The 18,764-nt window shown below is 37.6% G+C and overlaps 1 protein-coding gene across 1 annotated transcript in view; it reads left to right on the forward strand.

Annotated features, from left to right (window-relative positions):
* The window catches only part of HECW2 (HECT, C2 and WW domain containing E3 ubiquitin protein ligase 2), a 204,836-nt gene that overhangs the window by 84,986 nt on the left and 101,086 nt on the right, over positions 1-18,764 (forward strand). The window contains exons 5-12 of the mRNA XM_011369257.2: positions 1,792-1,841; positions 1,943-2,085; positions 6,719-6,819; positions 7,260-8,609; positions 9,864-9,959; positions 16,729-16,879; positions 17,736-17,839; positions 18,340-18,464. Coding sequence (XP_011367559.1) covers positions 1,792-1,841; positions 1,943-2,085; positions 6,719-6,819; positions 7,260-8,609; positions 9,864-9,959; positions 16,729-16,879; positions 17,736-17,839; positions 18,340-18,464 — 2,120 coding nt within the window. The remainder of the gene's footprint in view (positions 1-1,791; positions 1,842-1,942; positions 2,086-6,718; positions 6,820-7,259; positions 8,610-9,863; positions 9,960-16,728; positions 16,880-17,735; positions 17,840-18,339; positions 18,465-18,764) is intronic.

The raw sequence follows: 18,764 nt of genomic DNA on the forward strand, positions 1-18,764 counted from the left end.
TTTAAAATTTTGATATTTTGTTAAAGCATATATTCAGTACAAATTAGAGGAATTTCTCTGCCTATAGGCTTTTGCAAATGTTTCTTGGATTTCTAGATTTCAGTTAATTAAGCGAGCCATTCAAACAGTTGTCACCTCTAGTGAAGCCAGATTGTGTTGATGGTACTTTAATCTCCATAATAGCTACATTATGCTACCAGTCATCTTAGTGAACCATATCAGTGAAATCAAGCAAAGGGTTTTCTCATTAGCACTACAGAAAGTCAAAGAATGAACAAAGAGACGTCGTTTCTCACCTAGTGAACAAAGCATGAGCTCTTCCGCCACTTCTTGGGGCTCCAAGACACATTTCACATTTCACGTATTAGAGTGTTTCTGGGTAAAGCTTTATTAGCATAGGAGTTACACAATTAATTAAATTATCTCCTAAATGTTTAATGACAATAATATGTTCTAACAATGTTGTAGATATATTTCATTATATATCTACAACAGAGGGGGAGATAATTCAGGGGATCTAAAACCAATTGGAGAAAAGATGTGGTTATTTGAGACTAGCCGACATAGGATGTTTCTCCTAGGCAGTTCTTACGGTTGTTTAAATAGTTAAATGCACATTCATCTGGTTTTATGAATGCTCCTGGTTTTAAAGACTAGTATCTACTATCTCCAAATTGTAAATAACATTTAAAGGTATACCACCTAATTTAGAAGCCTAGAAGACAACAATATTTTCTCAGCATGAGCTCTAGAAGGCATATAGTAGATATAGTAATGACACTAGCAGTAGCTTTATTTCCTTCGTATGTAATATTTGCAAAATTCTTAACCATGTTACCAGGGAAAGCCTGATAAGTTGGAGTGTAAGGGATGAGATTATCATTTCTCCATTTTTATAATTAAGAAACCGAAGCTTAAAGTGTTTATGTACTACTAATCAAGGTAGAAATAGTGCTTAAATTTATCTCTCTTATTCTAAGCAAGTGGTTTTCTCATTAAGCAAATAACTAAACTGTATGGCCCTTTGGAGAACTTTAATTGTTACAACTAAATAAACTTAGTGATCCTTAGATGTAAAGCTGGCTCACCCTTTCCCATCACTGTTGTTGTGTGGATACTGTCAGAAAAGAAGGGAAATTATTTGGGTTAGATTCTAGGCTCCATCACTTACTTTTCCTGAGATCCTCATTGTTAAAAAGAAAATTTTACCTTTGTAAAGACAAAATGGAGGTAATATATCTGAAAGTCTTTGTAAATAGATAAACCTCTTTATATTTATTTTATATCCTATTAATATCCAGTGCTATTTTCTCCAATGATATTCTTAAACAAATAATTTATCTTAACCTCATACTTTTATCTTTCCGTCCTGTATAAGAAGAAACGACCCTGAGTGCCTTTTAAATTAAATAATTTCCATTTAAACATTGTTTTATTTTAATATTTACCAGGGAAACCATCATATTCCATAGATGTTCCCACTTTAACCACTAAGTGAAGCAGTGTTTTAATCTATGTTGTGCAACTTCAAAATACCATGGGATCAGAATTAAGATTGCCTTTAGTCAAATATATTGATTAATTCTAAACCATTCTATAATAAGATATTAAATTTAAAATAATTAAAACACAATAAATGTAGTATTAAAACTGTATTGTGCACAATATAATATTTGATAGCACCTCCTAAAACTGTTGAACCATGAAGGATTGGATGATTGAAGGGGCTTCCTTTGTCATGTAGATCCTTAACTGTTGCTTTTTATTGTTGTGAATGTTAATGATTCTAAGTGAATAAAGGGTTGACAATAGCTGCAGATATTTCTAGCAATGTGGACTCTGTATGTCATTTGGATTTAAGAGACACCATTTTCTATAATAAATGATATAATTTCATATTTATCTTTTTTTGAATCAACATGTTATTTATTTTTGTTTTCAGAAATATTCCTTTTTTGCTCTTCTTACTGATGTCTTAGAAATTGAAATTAAAGACAAATTTGCCAAGAGCCGTCCTATCATCAAGCGTTTTCTGGGGAAACTAACCATTCCAGTCCAGAGGCTGCTGGAGCGGCAAGCCATCGGGTAATAAGCCCTCACTTGCAGGGATCTTGGTGAGATTAGTTTGTATAGAAGCAAATGAAATGATACTTTCATTTTCAGTCCTAGGACTTTCTTACTTATAAGAAGTGATAACATAATTCTTTTAAAAATGAGGGTGCTTGTAGACTCATTATAATATTCAGGACAAAAAGCACTTTGTTTTAATTATATACCTTTTTTTTTGGTGGTATCTATCTTTTCTAAGATATACCTACCACTCGCATTTCAACATCAAATGTCATAGTGTTCTTTTTTTTTTTTTTTTTTTTTTTGAGTATATTGAAATCTTGCTATAAAATCCTCTTCCTAGATCAGAATGCTAGTGTCAGGTCGACACCACCTTAATCCTTGGTCAGTCCCATCTGGAAAACTTGTTATTCCTGAAAAACAAAAACCATGGTGTTTTGGGGCCATTTAAAACAAAACCTAGACTCTAAGGGGGTATTATATATTATAGTAGAGCTGTGAGACATATGCATTCAATCAAGCAACTAAAATTTACTTATGATGTCTGTTTTCTTTCTGTGAGCTTTTTGTAAGTTGCGAATAAAGTAGTTAAGAAATCAAAACATGCCTCTCTCCCTTATTATAAATGGTGTATATATTTTTACATGGTAGGTACCAGAAAACTCAGTATCACTGGTGCTCTGAGGTGACACTAGGGGGCAACTTCTTGGATCTTTTCCATTGTAGGAGAACATTATAAACATACGGTAACAGTAGTAGCAGCAGCAGTAGCAGTAATAACAATAGTAGTAATTATAGTAGTAGTAAACAAAAAAGATTCCAAGAACTTACTTTATACCGGGAGTTAAGTACATTATACTCATTAGCTCATGTAATCTTCTCAAAAGCTCTGGGAGGTAAATAATACGATTATACCCACTTCAGAGATGAGGAATCTGAGGCTAACAAGCAAGGGGTGGAGCTGAGATTTGAGTTCAGATCAGTCTGGTCTAGAATCTTGGCTTCTCTGAAACATCTCAAGGACCGACAATAATGTGATATAGCTGGAGCTGAGCAAAGGGCATCATCCATATTCACTCTGCAGCTAATTAACTATTCATCATGGTTTCCTTGAGCATTAGTTTCCTCACCTGAAAAATATAGCATTTAGACCAAATGATCCCTAAGGCTCTGTAAAAATCTGAAAATAAAAAATTCTAATGGATTCTAATTTTCTGGCCATTAGAGACCATGGAATTTGTGTTTGATCCAGCCCACATGAAGTATAAATATTGTCCTGAAATTCTAGCAGCCTGTCTTATCTGATAAAAGCTAGGAAATCACAATTATTTTTAAGGATAACAATTACTGCTTCCAGTAGAGATAATGTACTATGGGAGGTTTTTAAAAATTATGTTTAGGATTTATAGAAAGTGAAGATTTATAAAGAGTGAGAAATAACTATGGGAAACATATCTGCCAATTAATTTATATAATTATATAATTTACACAATATGTATGATATTTGGTAGAAGTGTCAATTTTTGTATGCCAGTAAGAATGATCAATGAAAAATAAAACCTTGTCAGTGCTTCAAACTGTTGTTGACTTGCTGGCTTTTCATTTAGTCTTTTAAAGAACTGGACACATAGAGAACTGCCAGTCATGGATTCCATGTACTGGAAAGAAGTCCAGTATGAATTCATAAATATCAACATTAAAAAATATTTCTGTATAAGTACATTAAAGGCATTTTCTGATACAGATACTTAGGGATTTGCTTTGTTAAATAAGAATAATACATACTACATATTTGTATATCAGACATTAGCATCTAAGTATATATTTCTGATCTGATTATTGCTTTCCATCTAATAACTGATACATCTTGAAAAATTCTGAGTTTTCATTACTTATGTGTTTCGTAGACTGCAACTATCTGAAGTAGTTGAGGTTTTACAGGATGTGGTTTTATAGGGTGAGCTAGAACTCCTTCTGAATTACCTATTTTGAGAGCATTTGTTTGAATTTGACATTTTTCAGAGTGGCCTGCATTCTATCCAAAAACGCACATCACTTTCCCATGCTTTGTCAATTGCTCTGATTACATCAGTGAGAAAAAGTCTCAGGTAGTGAGAGTTCTTTGGTACTTATTCTTTATAATTATATATCATAATAGTATATAACATATTGTTCACAATAATATATCACTGCAAGAGGCAGGGGGAGTCAGATGTGACTGGGTAAGAACAAGAAAGCAGGTGAATCCTTTAACAGGCACTTGGCAAAGGAGAAAGACTTTGACTCTGAGTCTCCAAATACAGAGGATTTTTGGTATTTGTAGGTTGATTAGTTGAATTGAGTATTTTGTCTGGTTAATAAACAGCACGAATACCTGTTAAAATGTTTTTTTTAAGTAAAGAGTCTTATTTGTAATTAATTTATTCAAGTGTGTGTGTGTGTGTGTGTGTGTGTGTGTGTATGTGTGTGTGTGTTATACATATAGTGTCTACTAAATGTTTAGCACTGTGTTGGGTATTGGGGATATGATAGTGAGCAAAACAAATAGATGCAGTTTTTTTTCCTTACAATTCCCACTAAACATTTATTTCCTAGCTAAAATCTATCATTTTTATAAAGCTTCCTTGTCAACAGCAACGATTTATTGGTCAAGGAGGAGGATCAGTTTATTTTTAACAAAGAAATAAAGATTTTATTATTCCAGGACTGAATGTCCAAAGAGATGGGTGAGGAACCACAGTATTGAGAGCAGATCCACGTAATTTGCTGCTGGGTTCATGCTGTAGTGGACAAAGATGGAGCACCTGTGTGTGTCAGGCACTGTTTTAATGTTAGAAAGACAGGGGTAATAGAAAAAGACACCTCTGTTATTATGCAGATTATGGCCATTATATAATATTATTTGAATACTAATGTGAAAGCATTTAACATACCTGTACTGTCTAAGACAGGTTACAGATGCCTATGTATTCCTTTACAGAAAAAAAATATTAAGTACCTGTTTAAGTAGAAAAAGTATTATGATAGCAGTCACATTGAGGTGAGCCACGAGTAGATATATGTCATTAGAATGCATACTATTGAAAGCAGCCTAGAATCACTGAGAATGTACATAAAGGAGATTGTGATATGGTGACAGCAGAGCAGGGGCTTCTGTATCATTTGAAGCTATGTTCTAATCCTGGTTCTGTTTCTTAATTGTTGTCTGGCCTTGGGCAAGTTACTTAGCCTCCCTATGCCTTTTTTTCCTTCTCTAGAGAACAGGGCTACCCGCTACCCTCCCAGGGTTGCTAGGAGGATTAAAAGAGATGATGCATGCAAAGCTTTTAGCAGAGAGTAAGTGACACACAATAAACATAAATTTGGGGGAAAAAAGCATTTTAGAAGCATCAATCAAGAAAAAAATTATTGCAGTGTTTCTAGGGGGAAAAAAGGTAAAGGATATAATCTTATTAAAAATTTCCTATGAAGTCAAAAAAATTCGTAAGAACTGAACAGGGATTTTTTATTAGCATGTGCAATTTTAAACAGATAACATCTCTTTATAATTGTACTGAGGAGGGAGAAAAGAAGAAACAAATAATTAGGAAGATTAATAATAGCTGACAAGAGGCTCTAAATTGTACTGTGTGCAAACACTGGGTAAAGGCATTGTCTTCCTCCTGAAGTTGACAGTAGAGGGCAGTGTGGGAGCAGAGATGGTACTACACCTTCGGTTATTCTCCTTAATTAAATGTAAATCAGATTCAGAAAAAAATGTTGCTTGCTGCAAAGAAATGATGTAATTGCATTTGACTTTGATAAATAAACATGGAATTGAAAAAGATGGACGACTTTGTCCTTGAGGCTGATAGCTTGAGCCTGGGGCCAAGGTGGGGCAGGAATTGGGCAGGCCCACCTGTGGTCCCCTCTAGCACATCTCCAAGTGACTCATCTAGCTTCTCCAACTGTCCCATCAGTATCACTAACAAGCCAGCCTGAGAATCAGTGATGGCCAGGCTCCCCTACAGTGACAGCCAGCAGCTCCAGCCCCCTTAATTTACAGGTGAGGAAGGTGAGGTTCAGCAGCTCCCTGCTGTTCACACAGCTTTCGGGGTGTGGCCTGTTTTCATGCTGCTCTCTCTTAACTCCTAGCTCCCATTCTTCAGAATATGGCAGCACAGTGCCCTCCATGCCAGCATGTGATAACCCTTACCTGTGCACATCTTTTGAAAGCTAGCTTCCTATTGAGCTCAATGCTAAGGAACCAGGCCCTCTATACTTTTGCACCTGAGCCCAAAAACACCTATAATTTTAGGACTTTCACAGCTCCTTGATGACTCAAAATGCCCTTTACCTGGTCACCCTTAGCAGTAAGAGAGTGAATTAGTGCCCTTAAAAAATCATATAATAATACTATATTGCATTTTCTGCTTTTACTAATAATTTCCCTTATGACGAGATTTCTCTTTATCCCTGGATTTGTAAGTATTCACTTGTGCAAATGAATAATATTACACTGGACTCTAACATGGCTTTGAGCCTTTTATTTTCTTATGAATCTGAAAGTTTTAAAAGAAATATGTGTGATTTGGGGGGATGGCTTATGGGAAGAAGACAAAGGCTGACACCAGTCTACTAAAAGTGAAAATCATTTCTCTTCTTGCAGTGACCAAATGCTCAGCTACAACCTTGGCAGAAGGCTCCCAGCTGACCACGTGAGTGGGTACCTCCAGTTTAAAGTGGAGGTTACATCTTCTGTGCATGAAGGTGAGATATCTGTATAAATAAATCACTGTAGGAAAACTTGTTAAATCTTACTCAGTTGTCAGTGTGCATTTCAATAGAATCAAATTTGTGCCCTGTTCTGAAAACAAAATAGCTATGAAATGATTACCTGCTGGAGTTCTCCAAGCAGATATGAAAAAGCCTGTTTATCAAAAAATATTTCTTAGGTTTATGCCTGCATTTGGAAACTGGGCTGTAGAATTTCCAGCAGTAGTGAGCAAATGTACCCCACATGTCAGATTGACCAGCAATATACTCATTTAGTAGTGAGTAAAGAATCTTAGCAAGTTGGTAATACTGTAAAGAGGCCTCACTGGGATGACTGAATTTTTTGAACTGATTGGTGGCAAAGCAATAGGACATTAAAAGTACATTGGTTGTTACTACTTCATTTTTTTGTAAATGCTATTTTTCTCCTTCAGATGCTTCTCCAGAAGCTGTTGGCACAATACTCGGAGTCAATACTGTGAACGGAGACCTAGGAAGCCCTTCTGATGAGGAAGACATGCCAGGGGGGCATCATGACAGCCCTGTTTGCTCTAATGGACCAGTGTCTGAGGAGAGTGCCAATGGGACCCCCAAGCATTCTTTCAGGACTAGCTCAACTCTGGAAATAGACACAGAGGATTTAACCTCTACTTCTTCAAGGGCCTCACCTCCCAGAGGACGTCAGGATTCACTCAATGATTATTTAGATGCTATTGAGCACAGTGGCCATTCCAGGCCTGGCTCAGCTACCTGCTCGGAGAGGTCCATGGGAGCCTCTCCAAAACTGAGGAGTAGTTTTCCCACCGACACAAGACTCAATGCCATGCTTCATATTGACTCAGATGAAGAAGACCACGAGTTCCAGCAAGACCTGGGTTATCCCTCTTCTTTGGAGGAGGAAGGAGGGTTAATAATGTTTAGCAGGACATCAAGAACTGATGATGTGAGCCTGACGTCTCAGACAAAGCCAGAAGACAGCCCAATGGAGATTGAGGAAGCCTCCACAAATGAAGCTGCTTCCTTTGAGGATAAGCCGGAAAATCTTCCAGATCTTGCAGAGAACTCTGTACCCTTGGGCTCAGTTCCAGATGAAAGTGAAAATGGCCCGGAGTCTCAACCCCGTGCTGACCAGGACAGCACCGAATTGTGTGGCTCTCAAGAGGTAGATCAGCCCACGAGTGGGGCAGACACAGGGACTTCTGACACATCTGGAGGAAGCCGAAGAGCCATCAGTGAGACTGAGTCCCTTGATCAGGGGTCTGAGCCTTCACAGGTGTCCTCTGAAACAGAACCCAGTGACCCCGCCAGGACAGAGAGTGTGAGTGAGGCGAGCACCAGGCCTGAGGGAGAGAGTGACCTGGAAGGCGCTGACAGCTCCTGCAATGAGAGCGTTACCACGCAGCTGTCCTCAGTGGAGACACGGTGCTCATCTCTTGAGAGTGCGCGGTTTCCCGAAACCCCAGCCTTTTCTTCCCAGGAGGAGGAAGACGGAGCCTGTGCAGCAGAGCCCACGAGCAGCGGCCCCGCAGAAGGGTCACAGGATTCCATATGCACTCCTGGTTCTTTACCTGTGGTGCAAGTGCCCAGCGGAGAGGAGGAAGGGCCAGGGGCAGAAATGGCTGCTTTACCTGACCAGGACGAGGTGGGGGAGGTCTGGCAGCGGAGGGGCAGCCTAGAGGGAGCTGCTGCTGCTACTGAGAGCCAGCCCCAAGAAGAGGGTGATGCTGGGGATGCCCAGGGGGCTTGTGAAGGGGCCACTGCCCAAGAAGAGGGCGCTACTGGAGGTAGGATGTAGAAGACAGCATGGCTGTTGGCTCAAGCATACCTGCTCAAAGAGAAGTTTTATGGTTTTGTCCCTTAATGTAAATTATACTACAGGTTGACTATTATCTGAATTCTTCACCTTGGGTTTCAATTTTAGCTTTATTATTTTTTAATAGATCTTCTATTGCTGAGATAAGAGGCCTGTCGAATAACAGTCTTCAGACTAAAATAATGACTCTCGAAGCTCCGTATCAGGAGTGCTGTTTGGGGACCCGCTCTCCCCTGGAACAGCCCATGAGGTGGAGGGGTGGGTGCCCTGTCCACACAGGCCTGGAGGACCGGGATACCTGAGGTTAGGTTGAAGGAACGAACTGCGCATGTGCATGCCGCGACAAGGCATCCAGGGCGCACCCGGGCACCCAGGGCCCAGTCCCCTTGTCTGGGCAGTATGAAAACAAAACAAAAACAAACTTAAGTAATAACTCTCTGGGGGAAGCTGCATTCGTAGATACAAAACCAAACAGGCCAGCAGTTCAGCGTTAGTGTAAACTGTAGAAGTTTTTGCGGACACCTTAAGGTCACTTATTGCATAAAACTTTCAAAACAGAAAGTTAATATGTGCTTTGCATCAAATGTAATATTTTTGCATTCTGTTTGTGTGTCTGAGGATGCAAACTTACACATAAAATTTGTATTATGTCTTAATGAATGCAGCTCAGTTGAATGATCCCTTTAAAATGTTCAGTTATAGATGCATCAAAAAATCTAAGGATAATTTCATATGCCTAAATAGCATAGACTCAGAAATAGGAATGATTTTCTTATTTTGTAATTTATTTTTCTGCTTAAAGTTAAATTATGTCCCTTCTTTTCTTCCTCCTCTAGTTGTTTTTGTTTCCTTCATTGTCTTGTGGCCGTTGTGTGGCTCTAAAGCATTAGTACATGACCAGGACAGAGGCTAGGGTGGGAAAAGGTGAGGGAGGGGGAGGGATGGGAGCAGATGGGCATCTCTCTAGAAGACCCTTTTTTGACTAAGCATTCACTTTCTGTTTTCTCTTATTTCTGAGTCTTCATACGGAAAATGAGGCTAAAGAGAGAAAAAACACTAGCTGTTTACTCTGTTGGACTAAGAAATTTTTTTTTATTAAAGTATACAATATTGTATTAGTTTCAGGTGTACGTGTTAGTGTTTTTTGTTTGTTTGTTTGTTTTTAAGACTGTTTTGACACTGAAAAGGAAAACAATATCTGGATAACTTCTACCTTTACTCTTAGGTTCTCAAGCCAACGGCCACCAGCCACTGCGATCGCTGCCTTCAGTGCGCCAGGATGTTAGCCGGTACCAGAGGGTGGACGAGGCTCTCCCACCAAGTGAGGACCTGTTGACTAAAGGGCTCACCTTGATCAAAGGGTATAAGGGTGACAGGGCCCAGGAACCTAAAGGATGGAAGACTGGTACCCAAGAGGGAGGGACCTGGGGCCTGCCACCCGACAGGGCAAATGTAGTCTAGAAAGTGCTCTGCTGAGGACTCCTTTCTGGTGAATGAAAGGGCAGCAGGGGGAAAAGTAAATACTGTGATGCCTGTGGAGCAAATAGTGTAATCAGGGAAATAATTCCAGATATTTTAGACAATAGGATGTATAATAGAATTTTTTTTTTAAATATGCCTAATGGCAGCACAGATTCTCAGTTAGTAGACAAATTGGTAAATCTCTTAGAAAAGCCTTACTCTGTAATACGCTGCTTTTTTTTTTATTCACTTACAACATTTTAAATAATTAAGTACAAGGTTCTGGTATTTTTCTTAGGGATATACAGAGAAGTGTTATTAATTTTGGAAATTAGCCTACCATTTATTCGGAGCATGATAATTATCTGGGGATTTGAAAAATATTTCATTTCTTTCACTTTAAAGAAATACGTAGCACTTAAAGGAGAGATGGTTGAGGATTAGGGATGCTGAGAAATAGTTATTCATCTGCATTCAAAGGTCTGAGTGATGCCCATAGCCAGTTATACTCTGGATATAATTTAAACTCTATTTAAGTTTCTAGAATCCCTGAAAATAATATTGCTTTGTGAAAGCAAAGCATTTGGATAAAGTTGAGTAAATACTGCTTTTAAGAATACATTGGAAAATATACCTTTCTATCTTATTGCTTTCCCTTCTTATTCACCCTCCTTACTTACCCATCTGATATGTGATCATGGCAAGAGGCTGATGTCGTTGGCCCTCTGTGTTTTAAAAATGGTGAGACATAAAGGGGTGGGAGGAATATACATTTAAAAAGCTAAAAGTCTGATTGGTTAGTTTTGGTGAGTGCTGACAAAAATGCTGAATGATACTATGTACAATTTAAAATATTGGCTTGATCCTTTCGAAATTCTGTTGTGCACAGATCCTCCCCTTGTTCATACATTTGGATAATGGAGGGTGGTTTATCATAGGAAACATATTTTAAGCAGTTTTTTTTTTTAAAATGAATTAACCATTGTGTCATCTTAATCAAGGAGGTAAATAGCTTCCTTATTGTTTACCCTTGGAGAAAAGATTAGAGTCAGAAAAGGAAAACATATTCCTGGAAGATATTTAAATATAATTGGAGAAAAATGAATTAGAAACACCAGAAGAGAATTCTGAGAGAGCTTTGATTATATGCATATGTGGATTAACAGTAAATAAGAGTTACAGAGGCCTGGACAAGAGGCACAGTATTTCATCCATGTATGGATAGATGACATCCCCCTGGCCACATCCAATTGCTCTGATTTTTGTTGGACCATGGTTTTCGTCTCTAGAATAGATTTAATAAGGACAGACACTTTTCTAATGAAATTATGACCACTATTTCATTGCATTTGTTTAAACGCTGATATTTGTGTTACACAGATAGAATATATTTTAGGATTTTAAAAATATAAACAAGTGGTAGTTCATTTTAATAAGTTGATTTATTCAAAAGTAAAAAAGCAATTTAATCTTGTATCCAATTTGAAGAGTGAATGATGAACAGGATTGTTTCATCTCTTAAATGACCTGGCTCAATTATTTTAGGGCTAACAGTTATACTTTTAACACTATTAAAATGATAATACTTGAAACTTGTATAGTGCTTTACAGTTTACAAAGCACTTTTACATGCTTTCCTTGTTTTAAAAAAATTCTTTGTAAGTTTTGTGAGGTAGGTCAAACTGGTCTTATCTGTAATTTATAGACTGGTGAGTAGAAATTAACTAATCTAATTCTCCCATTTTAAAGATGAAAAACTGAAGCTCAGATAAATTGGTAACTTGTTTAAGATACCATACTAGTAAAAGTTGAGACAGAGTCTCAGACATTCCATCTCTATCAGGTATTCCGATCTAAGATTAGAAGGGAAGGGACTAATGTGTGGATAGATGAATATAAATTTTGAAGTTAGCAGAGTGGTGGCTTATAGTGTGCTATATTTTCTATTAGGTGCAAGCAACTCCTCAAGTCAGAGGATTTGGAGGTTTTACTGAAGCTTTATATACTATAATGTTTTGAGGTCAGACCCAGGAAGGTTCAAAAAGTACTTTCTTTTTCTTCTTCTGGGTTAAGTTTACTCAGCAGGACCTTCCCTGCTCCTCAAGAGAAGGGTTGCAGTGACATGACAGTATGAGCGACTGTCTCATGGCCCATATGTATCTGATTCAGACTCAGAAGTGCCTTTCCTCTCTGTATAGGTCACTATCTCCAGACCCATAGCACGGGCTGCTGAAGCTTTGTCCCTTGGCTTTGATGCGCCCCCCCCCCACATGATTCTTTTCTTTTTCATGATTATTATCACTGTTATTGTTTGAGCTTATTTTCACCTTATAAAATACTTGGGTGCTAACATATAGTGAAAAAATTATCCAGCAAACTTATGCTCCTCTCCGAAGATTACAAACTTAGTTAAGAGGATTCAGTGGTATCCTCGCTCTGCCACATTACTCTTATAGCTGGTCATGTGATAGTCTACATAGCAGTGTTATGACTAATCTCTGAATACCTATTTGATCTCTTTATGTAAAGCAGTTTTCTTTGTTTGTTTGCTTCTTTCAGTCTTATTCCTTCTATCTTAGGGTTAGGGAACATTATCTTGGATTTAGTACAAAGATTGCTCAGATGTAATGATGATCTACCAATTGGTTCTCAAAATCTTACTCTTGCTTTAGGACCTTGTGTTGTGAACTTGTGGGCTGTGTAACTTCAACCACTTGTTTGAAAACGAAGTTATCCATAAAAAATAAGAAAGCTCCAGGTCTTGAGAGCAACATGGCACTGCTGAGAGCCTTCCAGGGAAGCAGCTTGAACCTGAATATGCACTGAGTGCTTTAAGAATTTGCTGTATCTTATCCTATGATGATTGATGACACTGGCAGCTGGAGGCAGTTCAGGGCTGAAGCCTACCAGAATTCATCAGCATGACAGATCTTGGTTTCTTTTTAGCATTAAGATAAATGAAAAAAGAATGGCCAGCTCAGCTCCTTCTAAAAAACTATTTTACCTTTCTCTTATTGACTCCAATGTAATTGCGACTTAACCCATTGCTGTACTGGAGAAAATAGGGAATTGTTGAATAAATGTTTTTTCCTCAAAAGGGTAGAAATAGAAATAGATTCAGGATAAACTATTAGTGGACTCTTCTAGGACCCCAGAATTGTTGCCATATTGTTAGGTCAAATGCATAGTATATGTAGTGGGTTTCTATGGATAGCTCTGGAAAAATACAAAGGAATGTTTATCATTTTTTTCGTGGTCATGCACTTTCATTTTTAAGGCATCCTTTGAAATGAAGGCCTGAAAGTAGGCAGTGAATCTGAAAAATATAATTAATCTTAGAGTTTCTATTATGTTTAAGGCTAGGGGCTCTTATTTTCTAAAACTTGAAAGTTTTGAAAACAGAAAGGATACTTTTAATCTAAAAAGTTACTACCTTCAAAATTGAAGATTAAGGTACAAAATTTGCAACTATTTGAAATTTTTAAAAACTTTTTATTCAAATATAATATACATATAGAAAAGAGCACATTCAGCCTGCTGAATTCTCTGGAACCGAACACACCCATGCAACCAATACCACGTCACTGACACCCAGAAGTCTCTTTGTGCCCCCCTTCAATCACTAAGCCCCACTCCTGAAGGAGGCCTACCATCCTGACTCCAAAATCACGTATAAGTTCCACTTACTTTTCTACTTATATAAATGGAATCGTACTTCCTCATGTCAAAATGAGAAAAGCAAAAAACTTTTTAACACTGATGTCTAGCATCTATCACAAACTGGTCCCCCCTTCCCCCCAAAAAAGTACCCTTAGTTCATTATAACTTCAACATCTCATCATTTTAGTGAAGATACCATGGTTATTATAATTTTTTATATAGTGGGTTTATAAATTTATAAAATTCAGGTATTTGACTTTTGTAAATCCAATTATAACAAATTCAAGCCCCCACTCATAGTTCCCTCACTCTTTTGAGTCATGTAGAGAGTCTAATTCTGGCTTCTCCTGATACATAATTTATTCTGTCTAGTCACTGACCTTCTTCTCAACCTCAGCATTCACAGAGATGTGTTCACATCTTCATCTGCTCACCACTTGGGTAAGAGTGGATACGTATTTCATGAATCCGTCAACAGCCTAATAGTCTTTACCAATCCAATGCCAGGTGCTCATTCGAAACCAGCAATATAGCATTTCTCTTTTTGGGAACTTGAGTAACGACCTCAATTTTAAGATATGAGATTCGATGGGATAATTTTAATGTGCATCCAATGTCCTATGTTCTTAGAAAGAAAATCCTTGGAACTTGTTTTCTTATTCTCCCCACTGCGCATAGAAATGCCTTGATTTGAATACAAATTAAAGTTATTCCTGGTCTTCGTGGAAAGTGAATACAAGAATAATTCTTTTTTATGGCTGTATGTTATCTAAATTATTTGTTCATTCATTACCTGCTATGTGCAGGGTACAGTGGTGAATACATTTGGAGATTTTCTACCCTACCCCTATTTTGCTACCCATGTGGCTGTCAAATAGGTCCCATTTCATGAGGTTAATTCTCATTTAGTTTGTTCAAGGAAAAAGTTCTATCATCGAAGATAATTTTTTTACTTTATTTTGTCAGCACATGGAAAGCATGCAACAATGTGTTTTCTTTTCTGCCTTAGCTGCCAAAAAATTGAGCCAAATTATAGTTATAACCTTATCTTGGGTGTTTGACAACATCTTTCTTTCTGCTTCCTTTAGTTGGTTTCTGCTCTGTTTATATCCCTAATTGACCTATTCTACATTTTTTAAAAGTTGGAAGCTACTGTGATAATTCTTGAAGAAGGAATGGCCATTTGTTTTCATGTACATTTGATTTGATGTGTAGTATATGTTTGAATCATCCTAGCTCTAATGAGAAAGGAAAGAGATGAGAATAATTAGTTCTTCAATTTTTGAGATGGGAAAGTTATGTAAGAAGCAGATCAAAGGGTTTTGGAAAATGGTTCCTGAAAATACTTTAATGTAGTTACTATTTGCCAGCATATAGCAGGCTAAACACAAGGTCTTTTGGAAATGTTCTATTGATGGAATTATAGCTGTCCCCCCAAAATTCCAATTTGGCAAGCTGGTTCCTTGTGAGTCTATGTTACCTTGGAGTGTGAGAGACACTGAGTTGTATTGTGATTGTGTAGTGCTTTTCCTCAGCCCAATTTTTCTTTCTTGCCATTTGTCGTAAATTACATTGTACTGAGATGAACAAAAAAAGATCTTTCCACTCCCTACTGAGGCAGCTCTCAGTGATCATCTGGTGTTGGCTGGAATCTACTGTGCAGTTCTCTCCAACCCAAAGACTTCGTTAGAATACTTGCTCTGTGGGTAGTCAGGAGCAAACATGCCTTCCTCCTGTTCTCCAAGATTAGACCTGTGATATCTGTTGATAAGCTGTGTGATCACATGGAGAATTTTGAAATAATCAAGCTGCTCAGGAGAAAGGGCCTTATTTCAAAAAATAGTTTACATAGAAATAGAAATATATAAGAACTTTCTTCAACTGTATGGTGACAGAAGGAGACGAAACTTCAGATGATGAATTCACAATGCAATGTACAGATGATGTATTATAATATTGTACACATGAAACTTATATGACCGTATTAACCAATGTTATCCCCAATAATAAATAAATAAGAGGTGTGTGTGACAAAAAAAGTAAGAAGGAAAGAAAAGAAAGAACTTTTCTGATTAAAGAATAGATCTCTGCTATTTTCACATGTTTCTATATAAATTACCTTTCCCAACTGCAATAAGTTTAAAATTTTTGCCTTTTAAAAACATTAGCACATGCTCTGTGTACTTTATTGTGGCATAGCCTTTTATAAAGTCACAGGGGTGAAACTTCTGGGTTTGTGGACCAGTCTGCTTGATGTTTTTACTGAATATGCACTTATATATTTGTTTACAAAGATTTGTTAAACATGCACATATATATTTGTTTACTTAATCAATGAGATTGCTTAAACATAAAATTAAATAATCTTTTAAAACATTGTATTTATTTGAGGTTAGATGCAAGTGATTACCCTTGCTCTGAAAATGTATTCATCTTTGGGGAAGTACAGATAAGTGTGTAGATGATGATAGTGTTTAACGACTAGGCTAGCATTATTTTCTGCTGATGACTACATTTACTAAAATTGTATAAAAATGTGCATGTGCAAGTTTCCAATTATGAGTCTATCATCTAAACTGGAAAAAAATAGAAAAAATCCATTTTTTAGTGAAAACAAACATCAATACCAATTTTGATGGGACTGTCTCAAGAATTATAATATACTATTTGTAATTTTTAAATACTAGTGCTCATATATAGAGGATGAGCATTGTGGGCAGATCTGGAAGGATTCTCTACATTCAGAATATTTAAGGGATTGGCATTACACACAGAGGATGTGTTTACTAACCAGCCACAACAAAGTCTGGTATGGACTGAGGGGAAATGCTGGGTTATGCTGTGAGGTATATGTTATTAGCCCCACGTTACAGCATGTCAGAGAGGGAAAACACATGCCGAACTTAATGAAGCACGTTAATGGCCTCAGCCCCTCTCCTAACCCCTCTGGATGCATTACTACTCTTTAGACTGGGAGGCGCGCATCGACAGCCACGGCAGGATCTTCTACGTGGATCATGTAAACAGAACCACAACGTGGCAGCGGCCCACAGCTCCCCCCGCCCCGCAGGTGCTGCAGAGGTCCAACTCCATACAGCAAATGGAGCAGCTGAACCGGAGGTGAGGATGGGTATTTTTGCTATGGCTGTTCTGTTTTGTGGTTGGGCTAATTTTTACATAGTGCAAAGTAGAGAACATGGTTGTCTCTCTTTGGAAGCCCTGTTATTAAGATATAGCCGTTCCCTCTTTTTGATTCATAAGCTTCATTGAACTTCTCTTGGTTAAAAAATAATAAACACACACACACACACACACACACACACACACACACATACTGCACTGCTGGTGTGGAAACTGGAAAGGAAATTAGTAAAAATGACTCCTTTAGTCAGCCCAAGGCATTGATCTTTAATAAAACAGAGTACATACATTTATAATTTGAAGCCAAATATCATTTTAAATATCTAGAATCTTCATTCAGCATGCATCTTTATTATATCAACTTAAGTTTTTAAAATCTGTCGCTCTTTTTCAAGAACTAATTGCTATAGGACAAAGTTGTTTTTTTCTTTAGCAATAGAGGAATTTAATTTTCTTTAGTAAAGAGCCACAATTTCTTTAAAAAAAAAAATATTAAATGCATGTTCCACAAACAATAGAGAGAAGAAATTCAATGGAATGGAATGTACTTAAACAGATGGCCTAGAAGGTCTGGGAATGGGGGTTTGGAATGGAGATTTGGGGGTGGAGGTTCGGGGGTGGGGGTTTGGGGATGGGGATTCGGAATGGGAGTTTGGGGATGGGGTTTGGGAATAGGGTTTGGGAATGGGGGTTCAGAGATGGGAGTTCAGGAATGAGGGTTTGGAAAGAAATGATTGAAGCTAGGAAGATAGCGAAAACTTCTGGGCTCTAGGGAAGCAGTTGAGTCCCACATTTTAGAGGCTGCTGTGATATAACTGTAGATTCATGATTTTAGATATCAGAGTATCCGCAGAACCATGACTAATGAGAGGCCTGAAGAAAATACCAATGCTATTGATGGGGCAGGGGAGGAAGCTGACTTTCACCAAGCCAGTGCAGGTAAGAGAGCCTTTGGGTCGCTTTGTTTTGTAATCTCATAAAAGTAGAAAACAAGTAAGGATTTCCAAGAAATGAGGCTTTTCTTTCAGAGAACTTTTGATCTTCAATAAGATCTGGTAATCCAGTTCAAAAAGTAGACTTCTCCAGAGACCTCTTCTAATCTTTGACTTTTTATTAGTACTAAGAAAAGAATCATAAAACCAAAGAGAATATAAATTACTTTAATCTCTGGATCTGTGGGAGTGTGGAAAAAGATTGAATCGGATCACTTAAAACATCTAAGGATGCATTAAAATGTTAATAGTGACTAGAAATATTCTATTTCATTTTAGTGTAATTAAGAGCAGTCAGGTTTTATGTATGAATTTACATCAAAGGAAAAAGTATTTGGAGAATAAAATAATAGCAAATGTTGTAGGTCTACATGGATGGAAGTGAATAGGTGTGTTTCTTTCACATGGAAAGCTCTCCCTGAAAGCCTTGTGGTCTGCTCCATGTAGATTTCCGCCGGGAGAATGTCCTGCCCCACTCTACCTCCAGATCCAGGCTCACGTTGCTCTTACAGTCTCCCCCTGTGAAGTTCCTCATCAGCCCAGAGTTCTTCACTGTGCTGCATTCTAACCCTGTGAGTACCAAATCTGAAAGTATGTGATGGGAAAAGTAACATATCCAAAGGAAATTATCCTTGTGTATGTAATAATAAGAAGAATGATAACAGCGAATATTTACTGAGCACTGTGTGTTCCAAGCTCTATGTTAAGCACTTATATATGTTTTAACTCATTTAGATCAAATAAAGCTATGTTTTTCTAGATGAAGAAACTGGGACCCAGAAAGGTTAAATAGCCTTCTCAAGGTTATTTAACTACTAAATAGTATCATTGGGGTTAAAATCCCAGAGATACTGACTCCAGAGTCTATGCTC

Source organism: Pteropus vampyrus, unplaced genomic scaffold, assembly GCF_000151845.1.
Source record: "Pteropus vampyrus isolate Shadow unplaced genomic scaffold, Pvam_2.0 Scaffold146, whole genome shotgun sequence".
In the NCBI taxonomy this organism is placed as follows: Eukaryota; Metazoa; Chordata; class Mammalia; order Chiroptera; family Pteropodidae; genus Pteropus; species Pteropus vampyrus.